General features: G+C 53.3%; 1 protein-coding gene across 3 annotated transcripts in view; it reads right to left on the reverse strand.

The window, feature by feature from the left end:
• Window positions 1-591: 591 nt before the first annotated feature.
• The window catches only part of IQGAP3 (IQ motif containing GTPase activating protein 3), a 40,008-nt gene continuing 25,821 nt past the window's right edge, over window positions 592-14,778 (reverse strand). For 2 of the 3 annotated variants that reach the window (XM_060090750.1, XM_060090749.1), the window contains exons 23-38: window positions 12,622-12,830; window positions 11,765-11,917; window positions 11,306-11,469; window positions 10,757-10,981; window positions 9,750-9,890; window positions 8,260-8,344; window positions 7,603-7,835; window positions 7,102-7,234; window positions 6,904-7,006; window positions 6,166-6,292; window positions 5,004-5,091; window positions 4,046-4,258; window positions 3,372-3,538; window positions 2,960-3,061; window positions 2,411-2,519; window positions 592-1,730 (exon numbers count right to left, since the gene is read on the reverse strand). In XM_060090750.1, coding sequence (XP_059946733.1) covers window positions 1,617-1,730; window positions 2,411-2,519; window positions 2,960-3,061; window positions 3,372-3,538; window positions 4,046-4,258; window positions 5,004-5,091; window positions 6,166-6,292; window positions 6,904-7,006; window positions 7,102-7,234; window positions 7,603-7,835; window positions 8,260-8,344; window positions 9,750-9,890; window positions 10,757-10,981; window positions 11,306-11,469; window positions 11,765-11,917; window positions 12,622-12,830 — 2,366 coding nt within the window. In that variant the 3' untranslated portion in view covers window positions 592-1,616. The remainder of the gene's footprint in view (window positions 1,731-2,410; window positions 2,520-2,959; window positions 3,062-3,371; window positions 3,539-4,045; window positions 4,259-5,003; window positions 5,092-6,165; window positions 6,293-6,903; window positions 7,007-7,101; window positions 7,235-7,602; window positions 7,836-8,259; window positions 8,345-9,749; window positions 9,891-10,756; window positions 10,982-11,305; window positions 11,470-11,764; window positions 11,918-12,621; window positions 12,831-14,778) is intronic. The other variant, XM_060090751.1, reaches the window with a different exon arrangement.

Here is a 14,778-nt window from a genome sequence, read left to right on the forward strand (position 1 = left end):
GGGAGATGGGCTGCACCGGGCAAACTTGTGTCCGCCCGCCCAGTAGGAGCGGCTTGGGGGTTCAGATGTCAGGACGGGTGTCTGTATAGACCGTCCCCTCCGCCAGACTCCCCTCCATGCTTCCTGAACCCTGGGGGGAAAGGAGGGCGGCTTTCCTCATGGACGCGGGATTTTGATCATAGTGTAGAACCCACGACACTAAGGGGCTGTGGCTCAAGCACCTTTCGTGTCATCACCCAAGGCTCAGGAAAAGAATTTGCAGCAAATGTGTGCAAAACGGATGAAGTAGAAGCTGGACTGGTTTCTCCTCCTCTTGGCTTTAGCCTTCAGAGCGGCCGATAAAAGCAGCATCGAAACCTAAGCATTCCTTCCTACTCTCTGTCCCCTGGGGGAGGGAAGAGAGGAATAAATGCCACATCTCATTAAGCACTGATGAGCTCAGGCAGGCAGAGTGGGCCCACAGCCGAGGCAGGCAGGAGGCTGGGGGAGGCTGCAGGAGGGGCTCCCCAGCTCACCAGGGAACGTCTGTCCCAGAACTTGGAGGCCTGCTCTGCAGGCAGTGGAATAAGGGCTTAACAACAGATGTGGGGGTAACAGCTGCTTTTATTAAAATGAAATCAGAAGGGCCACAGGAACAGGAAGCTGGGTAGATGTGGGGACAAGAGAGAGACAGTGGCAGAGACAAGACGGCAGATCTATGGAAACGGCCTGGAAGAGTCATCTCTCAGGTGCAAGCATCCTGAGGGTGAGAAAAGGGGAAGACTGCTCTTTGTACCGTACGAAGCTGAAGTAATGCGATCTTAAACACGAGTGATCCAAGGTGACTTTATATACAAGGTATAAAAGATTGGCACGAATATTAGTTTGAGCAGGGAAATGGGAACTCTTTCTCTGAGCTCAAAAAGAAAGAAAGCCATGATTAAGGCTGCACAGAGTATAGGGGTAGGAGAGAATAAATACCCTAGTGACCCGCATGTAAAACAGAGACTGTAAACAAGGGAATGAGATTTGAGGTTAACGGAGGGTCATCTTGCCTAGGCCGCCTTGGACAACCGTTGTCACAGTGCCACGTGGGCCTTCACGAGCGCTGTCCACCCGGTGTGAGGGTGACGGGCTGGAGGGTGCGAGGCGTCACAGCAGCAGAGTGGCCTGGGCTTCAGCAGGGCAGGAACACACACTGCTGATGAAGTGGAAGTGGGGACAGGGAGCCCAGCCCTGGCTTTGGGGTCTGCGAAGGGAAGGGAGGCAGCGGGACATCGGGCCGCTGGGGCAGTGCTCGTGGTATCGGGAGGGCAGCAGCAGACGCAAGAGGAAGAGCTAACTCAGGTCAAAGGGCGGGCCCCAGGTTCATGCCCTATGATCTGGCTGGAAAACCGTGGGGTTCTGGGACTTCAAAGCCACACAGCCAAACTCAGAGACAGGGTTCGCTTGATCCAATTAGAGTCCCTGCCTGTGGCCAGGTAGACAAACTCCTCCCAGCTGGGGAAAGGGTGAGACTCCTCGAGCCCTGCCCAGTCCTGACCTCTGGGTGTCTGCAGGGAAGTGGAATAGTGCATTAGTGTTAAGAAAAGTATCCAGCGAGGTAAGAAAGGCTTGGGTAGCATCCACTGCCTCTGTCACTTCCGCAAGAATTTCTTGTTGAGGAGGAAGATGAGAAGGTTGACGTTGACCTTGGCCTTGTTGAAGAGTTTCATGACAGCCACACCCTCGTACTGGAGCTGCAGGAGGTCCTAGGGGGGAGGGAAGGGGCAGGGAGGCAAGTTTGACGGTTTCTCACGGTGGCCCATACAGCTAGTCTATAAAACACTAACATATTGGAGCCTTACACAGTCATCCAGTGGCACTGGCCACTGAAGTGGGCATTGAAACCCCCTTCACAGATGAGGAAACCAAGGCCAAGAGACAAGTACAGTGACTTGACCAAATGTCAATTCAAGCAGAGCCAGGGCTTGAAATCATTTAAAAGACAAAACAGCAGAGCAAAAAGATTTGGATTTAAAATCACTGCTTCCCTGAACACTGGCTTATGACTTAGGCCGGCTTCTTAACCTTTTAGTCTCAGAGCCTATAAAATAGGGATAATGCTTGAGAGCTTCGGAGAGGATTAAATGAGGTAATGTGTAAAGTCCCTGACATGTGATAGGGCTTCAAATATTAATCCTGCTCTGACATCACCAGCCCACTCCACTCTCCTGATGCTTGGCAGTGGGGTCTGGGTCAGGGCACGGGGACAGAGAGGCTTGGGCTACACAGACCATCACCCTTCTCTTCAGGAATAGACGATATGGATTGGGTGGGGAACAGAGCTGATGTCATCCGCGGCCCAGGGAAGCCAGGCGAGGCTGCCACCTTTAGGCTAGCACCGAAAGCCCATCGGGTGTCTTGAGGGCTCATGGGAGTGTCCCCTCACCTGATAGTGAAGCTGAAATCGCTCCATGTCCACACCCAGGAACTTGGCATTTACTTCGAACTTTCCTGCCTCATCTCCAGGGGTGATGTCAAAGATCACATTTCTGAAGCTATCAAGAACAGGATTCAAAACAGGGACCCGCTGCCTCTTCCCAGGGCCACAGCCGCATTCTTCCACCCACTGCTGCTCATCCCAGGCAGTGCCGTGAGTCACCCAGAGCCAGGCTTCCCCTCTATCACTCTCTTTCGCCTCCCACTTTTACCTCTGCTTACACCTCAGCTCTTTTCTCTGCCCAGCCCTAATCAACTGTTCTCTCCACCAGGACACTTTCCCAGCATCTTCTGCCTTGGGGTGTCTAGAACTGTGCCAGACCACACCCACTGCCCTTAACTCTGTCTGGAAATGTCGTGTCTTCCCCATTGTTCTAGCAGCTCCTTCAAGGCAGGGACCATGCATCTCCTTCCCTCCCACCTGGTGCCCAGCCCAGAGCCCCACGCCCAGGTTAGGATATGGGAAAGGTCTGACATTCTGCCCTCCAAAGACACGTACTGAGAGGTGGGAAGATCTTCAATTTCCACCAAGACACCTTTCTCCAGGAGCTGGGCAGCAGTGTAATGGAGAGATGGCTGCTTCTTCCCTTTCCCAGAACTCCTGATGAAGAAAAGGCCCCAGAGAATTTATCTAACAAACCCTTCAACACCAAAGACACTAGTTCTCTCTGTGGCTGGTAGGAAGGAAATTAGACCCCGAGGAAGACTTCTCACTGGTGGAAGACAAAGGAGGGGGCTGCACTTGAACCTAAGACTTTGCGAGTGAAACTCAAAGACCAGAGTCAGGAAGGGACCATGCTGTTCTGGGGTGAGATGTCCCTATCAAAGCTGGTAAAGAGTGGGGCAAAGGTCGACATGGGCAGGAGGAGAGGTTACAGGTAAGCTTCAAAGTGTAGGAAGGGAGCACCTACTTGGAGCTGGGGGCCAGGTGGTCCAGGCAGGCCCGGATGTACTGGCTGTAGTAGTCGCCCTGCTCCTCATAGAAGGTGGTCTTAGTGCTCAGGGCCTGGAACGTGGCCTGGAGCTTCACCAGCTCTGCCTTCCGTCGCTGCCGGTGCCTGCGCTGGTTGCGGATGTCCTGGGGTTGGGGGCACCAGGGGAGGGGTGAGTTGACCCTTCCTGGCAGGAGAGCCTCAGGGTCTGACTCAGGCCCAAGAACAACTCACTGTAAGGATCTTCAGGAAAAGCAGGAAGAGGAAGATTTCAAGGTTGTTTTCCCTAGGAGGAGGGCAACCTCAAGGACCCTATCCCAAACCCCTGAAGGATGTTTCCAGGGCCTCTCCCCCATTGAGGAGTAACCGTTCCATGGCTCCTTGTTTTTTAACGAAAGAGAGTTTCAAGAATACTCCCTTCCCTGACGAATTTTGAGACCTTTCCTTCAAAAAGGACCCTTGGAGATCGCTTGGCCTTCCCCTGGCTGGTGACAGTTTTGGGTAGGCACTCACCAGGGAGAGGCCTGCCCTTGAGGTGCCAGCACTATGGACATGCGTGCACACACACACACACACACACACACACACACACTCACTCCCTCTCTCTCTCTCTCTTTCTCGCCCTCCTGCTCCCTTCAGGCCCAGGCCGTTACCTTGGCCAGTTCGTCTACCAGCCCCTGGTAGCCGTCGCTGGCGCTGACCAAAGCCAGGCCCTCGAGTTGGCGCAGGTTCCGCAGGACACGCTGTTGCTTCTCTGCCAGCGGCAGGAGGGAGTGAGCTGTCAGCGAGCGGTGTCGTCGCAGCGACACTGGGGTCTGGGCTTCACAGGCCTGGCGTCGGCACATCAGCCGCTTGTGGGCTGCTTCCTGGGGGGGCAGAGATGCTGAGGGGACTAGCAGGCCCTACCATTCTGCCCCCAAGCCATGGTCCAGAGGGGGAGGGGCGGGGTGAGGTGGCTTGTGAAGAACATCAAAGTGTACAACCTCGCAGATGCTGAAGGGCCTCGTGGGTCACCTGAGAGGAAGAGTGGCCAAGGGGGACCCACTAGGAGTACAGCATAAAGGATTCCGGTAGACACTGGCTGCGACTTCCCAACGGAGCTTTGTGATGGCTCCAGGGTATTTGGGGTTCTCTCCCTCCTTCTGTCCTGCGTTTTGGGACAGGCCTCTACTGGTTGTCCCCACCTGTTCTCTGGGAAGCCCCTGGCTGAGTCTGTACTCCAGCTGGCCCAACTTGCCCCTGGCCACCCACCACTCAGCACCTTCTCCTGCCTCCAGGCCCTCAAGCAGCCCACTCCCTACGCTGAGCACCAGCCCTTCGGCGCTCTTCAAGGGAGCCTGCCCAGACTGCCTCTCTGCACCCCCAGCAACTCCTAGCACTGACATCAGGGGCTGAGGTCCCTGCAGGGCTCACTCTTATTTCAATGGGGAGAAGGGAGGGAGATGGAGTCTTGGCACTCTGCAGCCTGAGGGTCTCTGGGGGTCAAGGGCAGAGGCCTCGGCCCCCCAGAGCTCGCATTACTGGTGAGCACAGGTGTCTGCCCGGGAAAGGCATCAGTCATGCTGGTGGGGGGCGAACGAGACAGTACCTGTGGGCCAGCCTGCCGCTCACCTGCTCTCTGGAGGCCGAGAGGGACAGGATCTCCTTGAGGGAATCCCCAGAGTGGAACTGCATGATGTCAGCCAGCATCTGCTTGGTGCTGCAGGACGGGAGCGAGGGGGGAGAGGTGAGGGACAGGGGGAGGGTCTGGACATGGGGCTGACTAGGGAGCTGAGAGTAAGTGGACCTTGCCCCGCATCATGGCTGCCAGGGATGCTTGGGTGGTAAGAAGAGAGGGTGCGATGGAGGGAGATGTTGTGAGGAGAACATAACCAGGAGGAAGACCCAGGAGGTGGGTTGATGGGTCTGTGATACAGAACTACCATGGTTCCGAACACACTGTGCTCTCTTACACCTCTGTGTCCTCTGCCTACAATGCCTCCCACAAATGGTCTTCCTTTGAGTCCTTTGGCTGAAGGACACACTTCCTCCTGTGAGACCTTTCCCTACCTAGGTGTCCCTCTGAGCTCTCACGCACCTGACACCCACCTCCCTCTTGGCGGCTCTCTGATGTGTGCTCACCTCTAGCCTCGCCCCACTGTAAGGGCTTTGATGGCAGGACAGAGCTGAACACCCAGCTCACTGGTTTACCAGGTGAATGGGTGAGCAGAGGGGCTGCCTTGCTGGCAGGGGGATCAAAGTGGCAACCTGGCTCCTCTTCTGCCTGGATGACCAGCCCAGCCCTGCTGGGGGTCCTCCCTCACTTCTGCAGAACTGCGGTTGAAAAGCTCCATGCCCATCTCCTGACCATCACTCGTAAGGACAGGGAATTAGAACACGAGCTCCTCCACCGACTGGCTGTGGGACTTTACGTAAGTCACTTAACCCAAGTTTCTTTCCTCCACTGGAAGGCAGGGAAACCATCATCTACCCCACCGTTTGTCCCTTAGGTAAAATGATGTATAAGAAAGCATTTGGTAAACAGCACAACAATATGCAAACAACCGTGTTGCCAATGTCCTAACTATTCCTTTGCCTTCAGCCACAGGACAGAGCAAAAAGCTGAGGCTGCCGGAAGGAAAACAGCTGAGACTGCAGCAAGGGGAAGGCCAATTCGGCTTCAGGGAGAACTTTCTGAAGGATAAGAGAGCCCAGGAAGAAGGTGGGATGGCCACTCCAGAGTAGCCATCTTACTGGCCTGGGGAGGCTCAGGGGGCCGAGGCTGCTCTCCCACCTCAGAAGCAGGCTCCGGGCACTGGTGTCGTCAGCATCTGTCTCTAGCCCTTCAAACTTGTTGGTCAGTGTCAGGGACACTTCTAGCTTGCTCAGATCCACGTTCCCATCCGCAGCTACGTTCTCCCCTGAGGCAGGTGAGGAAGGAGAGAGACTAGCACACTTAGGCACAGATGGGGCCGCGGTAAATAAATACACTGCTCCATGAGCCCCTCTTCCAGGAAGCTTTCCCACACTGCCCTGCGGCACCACCCTGTACCCTCAGCCCTGAGCACCAGCGGAAGGGCTGTTACCCACAGAGCTCACCCTTGCATTACTGGGGCTGTGCTTCCCCAAGCCTGGAGCTCCTGGCTGTCTCCCATCTGTCACCACCTCCACCCTGCCCTTCCACCCCTGTAAGCCAGCTTCCTTCCATTCCACAGCTCCTGAAATCCCCCCTCATCAGAGACACATTTTAAGACCCAAGACAGGCCCTATCCCTCCACGGCTCTCTCGCATGATTTAACTGGCCATTTACATGATGGTACGGGGTCCCCTACTGTTTGTCCACTTTCTCCATATAAGTCTGTCCATCCCAGGACTAGAGGGAGAGAGGGAGAGCGTGTAACCAGCTTCCTGGCACACGTCCCCGACTGAACAAAAACTTGAGGGGGCACGTTCCCATGCCCTGCTCACCTGACTGCCCACCCCTGCCTGCAGGCCCCCGCCGCCCACCCCAGCTGTCAAGGATGGCACGCACCGATGAGGTCAGGGACGGTGGGCAGCTCCCCAAGGTCCTCCAGGAGCTCGTGCAGGGGGTCGCGGTGATCAGGGGCGATCGAGTCCTGGTGTTCTAGCAACAGCTTTAGGACGGAGGGAGAAAAAGAGATGCAGAGTTTGAATCAGGCCTTCCAGGGCCAGCCCACCTACCCAGTGCCCCCAGGTTGCCGCCCCTCACCCTGTGCGTGTCGACCAGCTCCCCCACGGTGATGTACACCACAGGTTTGGCCACAGCCACCATGTCTGAGTACTCATCCATCGCAAAGCGCTCTTCTGGCTCTGGCACGTGGCAGGCTCGGCAGATGAACCTCCTACTTCCAGAGGAAGATTGTGTGAGAGGGTGGGGCGGGCCGGCACCCGCCACATTTCTGTTCCCATCAGCCTTCCGCTGGCCCTCTCCAGTGACTGCTCAAGCCAACTGTGACTCTCCAGTCTCGGCTCCGGCCCTTCTGTGCTGCTCTACCTCCTCTCCCGGTGGTCCCCTCAAGCCAACTTCCTTCAGCAGTCCTCTTTTCTCTCCACTGGGGAGTCCTTCCAACAATCTATCCTCCAACCCACTAACTATACTCTTCACCTCTATGCCTTCCCTCCTCATGGAGTTGAGAGGGGAAGTGGTACGTGAAAGAAGATGGGAAAAGGAGGAGGGGACAGGGAGGAATAGGATGCCAGGACCCAAGACCTGAACTTGAGGTGTGTCTCCTCCAGATAGTCATTCAGGACCCGCAGGTGCTGACTCTCCCTGGAGAAGGCCTTGCCAGCTGCAGCATGCTGCAGGAGTTGAGCCACAGCCCCCAGGGCGTGGCGCTGGGGGGTAGCCAGGGCGCCGCCTGCTGCCATGGCCACAATGTCGAAGGCGTCGGGAGCCACTACAGCCGGGTTCAGGAAGCGGTAGTACAGGAGGTTCCCTACGACCTGAGGGCACAGGATCGTAGAAGCACCTGGGGCCTGCCTCCACAGCCCCAGCCCCGGTCTCCCAGCTCACCTGGCTGGAAGGACCACCTGCGTCAACCCCGTTATTGTTCAGAAGAGTAAACAGACCCAGAGCAGGCCAGGAACTTGCTCAAGGTCACGCAGCAAACTTGAGCAATAGCTGGGACTGGAACCCAGATCTGACAAGTCCAGGGTTGGCCACTGTTAACTCATGTCCTGGGTGCCTTTCCATCTGCTACCTGAGCCCTGCTGGTGAGCCAGGCTCGACTGACATGGTGGAGCATATTTTCCTTCTTAGATTTTTACAGCATAGGGTTTTCTGTCCTTTTGTGTCAGTCTGGGGGTTCACAGGCACCATTGGGGCAAAGGAGAGGGCAAGAGGTGGGGGATGGGCGACAACACTTGCCTTATAGACCTCATTCTCTGTGGCGTCGGGGAACTTCTCTGCCAGAGTTGTCTTCAGGACCTTGGCCATGTATCGCATCCCATACCTGGGGGCAAAGCAATAGGTGTGCTATGGCCCTGCCCACCCACCCCAGAGTGAGGGCCTGAGTGTCTGCCTCTCCTTCCCCGGGCTCAGCCACCCCAGAGCTGAGCTCAAGCACTGGCCCTCCCCTATCCACAGCCAGCTCCCTGCTGCCTTCCTCCAAACATCTCTGGGCCTTGTCCCTCACTCCTGCCCTTATGTCAGCACCGAGGACCAGGGCCCAGTCAGCCACTAAGCTCTCACACAGTCTCCAACCTGGCCTGAGAGCCTCTTCTTTGGCCCCCTTTAGTCTCCCCTGGGAAACACCCCAGATCCCAATATTCATCCCGCATTCCCCACAGAGGCACCTTTAGCCTGTACCTTAGGTGTCTGACACCCACAGCCAGAATCCCATCCCAGGACAGCCTGGGAGGCTCTGAGGCTGTTATCACAGAGCATCTTTGAAGGGCCTGGTCTGGGCTAGAAGCAGGGGCCGAGGAGCACAATGAACTGGAGTAGAAGCATCCAGTCCTGATTCCACCACTAACCAGAGATGTCAGCTTAGGCTGTTCTGCTCCGCTTATAAGTTTGTTCCCTCATCTGGAAAATGGGAATGTTCATTCTTGCCCTCTCTATCTCATAGGGTTTTTATGAGGATCAAGTGAAATTACATCTGTGAAAGTAATGGTAGTGCTATTCAAACATGCTAGACTTAATTATTATTCCTATTATGGGTGTGCCACCTACAAATTTAATTAAATACCTTTAAAAGCTATTTCCACCTCCTAGGGTGTCAGGGACAGAAGTTTACAGCTCACTGTGTCCTTTCCTTTATTAGTCCTAGGACAACCTTTTCTGAATCCTAATTTTAAATCCTTAATCCAGTCCTCCAGGTTTGGAGAGCAGGGTACTGAACTCTGTGGGCTCCCCTCTGCAGCATCCCCACCTTGCCCCGTGCACTATTGAGCACCAGAAAGGCTGGTTGGCTGAGTGATGATCTAGATGAGGCCCACCTTCTCACCATTTTCAATCATCTGTTTTCAAAAAATAATTATTGGCTAAATTTTAAGAAAGGAAAGGACTTTTACCAAGTGTTTACTGGTTTGAAGTTTTCTTATTTTTGACTTTGTGGACTGAAGAGTTTTATATTGTCCACCATTTACACTCAGACAATAATATGTCCCCATAATCACTTGAGGTTCCCTTCTCCGGCCCAGTGATGTCCTGACTGCCCACACAGACCTGCGTGCTGTATTCCAGCGCAAGTCTCTAGCCGGGGCTTTGGGCATTCTCCACCCATCTCCTGAAGCCCTTGAGCACCTCGAGACCAGTTTCCCTTCCTGCTTGCATCCTTCAGCTCTGCTCTCCCCATTGTGGCCTGGCCCTCGTGAGATCCTGTGCCTAGGCTGGTGTGCAGCTGTTGCACATACGGAATTTGGTCCACAGATGAGATGATGGCTGCAAGGAACTTATCGGTCATGGCAAGGAGGTTGCGGAGGGAGATGTCCAGTCGTCTCTGGACCTCGGGGTGGCTCAAGGCCTGCTCTGGGGTGATGTCATAGGGGAGGTGGCTATGGGCAGAGAGAGACAAGTTATCAGCCAGAAGCCCCTCCCATGGCCTCCCCTCCCTAAGGCTCTACCCCCTAAATTCATCTAACAACAAGATCTCATAAATACACACTGAGGGCAGCCCAGCATATGCTTAAGGGGATTAGGCCAGAATAAGAGAAAGGACTCGGAGAGGACTAGAGTGATGTGGGTGGAAGAAGAAAGAGATGGAGCACCCAGGGGGAGGTGGAAGAGTGTAGGAGGAAATGGAGGACCTGGAGTCTGTGGAAAGATCCTAAAGGGAACCAAAGGAGACGAGGGCCACCCTGCATATCTTTGGTAGTTGTGGTGGTGGGGAAGGCTGGGCCAGGCCTTGCAGTACCCCCAACCTATATGCCTGCGTGCCACCCAGAGAAGCCACCATCACTGCCTACTCTCCTCAGCGGCTCCATTTCCTTAGTACCTATGCACCTGAGTTAATGCCTCCAATCTATAAGGCCAACTTATTTCTCCCACTATCTCATTTGCCTATTCATCTATAAATTTGAATATTCAACTATACTCCTATCAATAAGGAGTCCATATCCCAACTCCCAGTAAATCTGACATATCATTTGCAAGCACTGACATGGCAATTAAACACATTTGCATATTCATCTGTGCTCATTCTATGTTAAGCACACCAGGTCTGGTGTCATTTACAGCAGTTCCATGTTAATTACCAGAGGGGGTCTAAAGGCTACCATATTTCATCCTATAGGGCTGGTGTCATATTTGCATAAATCAGCATGCTCATTTATATGCCACCTTCAAAGCACGCTCAAGCCTCCCCAGTGAGGCCCAAGACTGAGCTGATCAAAGAGAGCTCTCCCTCTGCCCGTGTGCTCACCTGCGCTGCCCTGTCTGGGCCTCGGTCTGGTTGATCCAGCTCTTGTAGAGGTGGACGGGGTCTGTGTGGATGCTGAGCATCTTGTCCTCCAGCACATCCTGGATCACCTTGCCCAGGATCTCCTGCAGGGCACTTTGCCCCCGCCCGTTACGATAGAATCTCACCACCAGCCTCACCACCGTTGGGTTGCCTGTCACCATGTCCTGGGGCTGCTCCACCTTTGACCTATGGGTCAAGAGGTAATTGAAGCTGGTCTCCTGGCTCTGTGTAAAATACCTGCTTTTCCTTTTGAGACTTTTGGCTCTTTAAAGCCTGCTCTGGTATCCCTCCTGTTAAGGAATGTCTTGTTATCTCTGTCTCAGCCTTTGTGCTAACATGTCAGCGCATGTCCTCCCTGCATGCTGTCCCAGGAGGTGGCTTGTCTCCATAGGAGGCAGAGAAAAGAGGTCTTCTGATTCCATTTCTACCTTCAAACCTCAATACATTGTCACCTTGTGAAGGAGCCAGTAGTGGTATCTCTTCCCATCCCTTTGCATCTGGAAAACCTACTTGATTTCCTCCTGGAGGGCTGTCTTGAACAGCTGGAGCAGGAGGTAGGCCTCTCGGCGGTTGGAGGCATAGTTGTATAGACTGAAAATCACTGATTCCATGAACTTGGTGGTTTTGTTCTGTGGCATCTGAAAGATCAGCTTGGCCAGGTAGATGGGTTGAGTCTGTACGCAATGGGGGAGATAAGAATAGCTGATAATGCACCTTGAGGACTAGTGATCAGATAAAGAAAGGCTTTGCTGATTGGAACTTGGAATAGAGAACACTGTCACACTTTCTGGGGGGTACTGGGAACATTCCAGACAAATGAACAGAGGTAGTCTCTTTCCCTGGGTACAAGGCATTAGGACTGTGGGAAAGAATACCTTACTTGCTGGTAAAGGCACAGATACGAAGGCCTCAAGGTCCCAGACCCTCAGGAGATAGTGGAGATATCTCCTTCCAAAGTCCTCTGCTCACCTGGAGCAGGTAGAAGAGGTGTTGGTAAGCTTCTAGTTTCTGCCGTTTCTCTTTGCTCAGCGACTTTAATCCCTTCTGCTTGTCCAGAACCATCATATCTGACAGCTGTTCCTTATTCTTCTTGGTCAGCTTCTTGCAGTGGGAGACCACTTCCTGCAGGGGCGGGGGAGTGGGTGATACAACCGACCCAGGCCAGCACAGAGCACAGAACATATGGTCTAGAATCAGTGCCTTGAAGAGCCAGGGCTGTTCAAGGTATTCAAGGAATGAGCCAAGGGAGATAAACAGTTCTAGGGTGAGAAAGGGCCTCCTACTGCCCCGAGACTCCATCTGGCACCTCTGCTGTCACAGGGTGAGTCCCCAAAGAGAAGTGGGTTACCAGACTGAGGCACCATGTCTATTCGTTTCTGCTACTATTTCTTACTAGACTGTTGTACAGATTTGAGGTGGAGATATCACTAAATCACTTCCACCCCTTCACTGCATATTTGTATGGTAACTTACAGTTTAAGGAGCTTTCCTATCTGTTTTTACATTTGGCCTGGTGAGCTAGGCACTCTCATTATTCCCACTTTACTAATGAGGAAACAGACCTAGAAGTTAAATGACCAGCCCGCAGTCCCATCTCTAGGAATCAGCAGAGCCAGCCATTCCAATTTTATGTCCAGTGTTCTTTCTGATATATCATGTGCCCCAACAAATTACTAGAAGGGCAGAGGACCACTGTACAAGGACCTGAGCCATGTGATAAAATCCAGACATTTAAAAAATATTTGATTAGCAACCAGAGAATGGCCAGCATCACCTCTCCAGAGGCAGCTAGATTTGGGAGAAGGGTGGGCCAGTGGGCCCCTCACCTGCAGGGTGATCCGATTCTTCACCAGCAGGCCAATCTTGATGTCCATGAGATTGAGGTCCTGCTCCAGCTGCTGATTGGACCGGATCTTCCTGACCACCTCTTCCTGGAGCTTCAGCAGCTCTGCCTCAGCCAAGAAGTCCTGGTGGCTTTGATTCAAGAGGTGGGCAAATCTGCGTACCACGCTGAGAGGGGGATGAGGCGCGTGGACTGGCAGGAAGGGAAGAGGCGCCAGGATTAGACATGGCTTCACTAGAGGCTTCCTCTCCAGCCCCCTTCCCCAGTAATCCCTCCCTCAGTGTCCATTCTGCTTGAGGCTAGAAGGTCCCCAACCCCAGTCATTTTCTAATTAGTTCTGCCTGCAGTTGGAGGGCAGCGGGCAGCCTCCCAACCAGTCCTGTCCCCGAGCTCCTTATCTTATAACTAGGGATGACACAAGAGCTGTCCTTCCCCTGCCTGGATTCACCCCCAACCTGGGCCTATCTCGGTGACCTGCCACACCAAAGTCAGAGCCCTAGCATCCTCTGATGATCCGTTTAGGCTCCCCTATTCTGATCCACTCCCCACTGCTGCTGGGCCAACTTACTCATCCTTCATTCCAAGTTCACTTCCACCTATCAGCCCCCACTCAGCCCTGCCTGACCCTCACACAACCCTCCTGTCAGGAGTGTCTGCGTCAGGGGAGCACAGATAGAAGGAATGTTCAATGCGTTTTATAATACAGGGAGGTCAGAGTTAGATGGATTCTCCTTCAATCTCTTTTGGAATGATATTTGAGCAAAGAGAAGCCTATGAGCTAAGCTACAGGGAATAACAACAAAATATCAACTAAGACATATAATGTTCACTATGGAACAGAAACTGTTCTAAGTGCTTTAACGTACTTAAAACAACCCTGTGAGGTCAGCACACTGTAACTTACTGAGGAAATCACTCTGGCACAGAAAGGGTAAGTAACTTGCCCTAGGTTACACAGCTAGTAAGAAATGAAGGAGTCAGATTTGGAGGATAAACAAAACCAGGCCTGGTCCTTAAAGGCAGTCCAGTAAGGGAAGAAGACAAATAAACCACAATTCACTACAGTGTGGTTAGTGCTCTGAGAGGGGCAAGCATATGGACCTTTGGGAAAGTGAAAGCGGGCCACCAAAGGCTACCTGCGGAGTGAAGAAAAGCTTCCAGGAGGAGGTGAGACCCAACCTGATGTCTGTGAAAAAGAGTTGAGAGGGAGTGCACTTGGCTGTTTTAGGAAGTGCTAGAAGTCCATCATGTCTGTAACACAGTGCGGAGGGCGCAGGTGCTGAGGGACAGGGCTGGGGGTCAGTGAGGTCAGAGGTGCAGGGAGAGGTTGGATCAGAGAGTTTTGGAAGCTGTGCTTAGGAGACTGGACTTTATCCCCAGGGCAATGGGGTGTTGCTGACAGGTTTTAAGAAGGAGAGTGACAAGATCACGAGGTTTAATGGACTAATCTGGCTACTGTGTGGAAGACAGATCTTTGAGGAGTGAAGAATGGATAAACCAATGGAAGACAGCTGATGGCATCTTGGATTCAACCAGATATAGCACCTTAACTCATTTAATCCTCACTACAACCATACCTGATCATTATCTCCATTTTATAAATGATAAAATGGAGGCAATAAAGAAGTTTAGTAACTTGCCTAGGGCCACATGGCTAGTAAGTGGCAGTGCCCTGAGTGGAGCTGGGGCTAATGAAATTGGGAGACAGACCTGGGAAAAACAAGTTCTTCCAGAAAAACTATAAACTAAAGAGATCAAGGATGGTCAGGGCAGTGGTATTAATGCAACAGCAAGAGAAAAAACAGAAAGGGCCAGGCTGGGGAGAGGTAAGGAGGGAAAAGCAGCTAGCTGCCCGGAAGCAGATGGACCGAGTGCCTATGGCTAGATAGGGGCAGATGGTACCCCTACCGGCAGGAAAGGGTGGGAAGATGGACTAAGGAGGTGAAGGAGATGATTCCTGAACAGTGTACTCAACCTTGAAGCCCACAGGTGTGGCCTCAGGCCCAGGAAGGAAAGGGGCCTACCTCTTCGGAAACCCACGGGCTGGAGGTAAACCTGGAGATAGACCACTAGTCCACTTCACCAAAAGGAGGGGGACCTCCAAGGCTGGGTTTCTGGGCTTTAAGAACAGGAGCCAAGA

This window comes from Mesoplodon densirostris, chromosome 2, assembly GCF_025265405.1.
Source record: "Mesoplodon densirostris isolate mMesDen1 chromosome 2, mMesDen1 primary haplotype, whole genome shotgun sequence".
Classification (NCBI taxonomy): domain Eukaryota; kingdom Metazoa; phylum Chordata; class Mammalia; order Artiodactyla; family Ziphiidae; genus Mesoplodon; species Mesoplodon densirostris.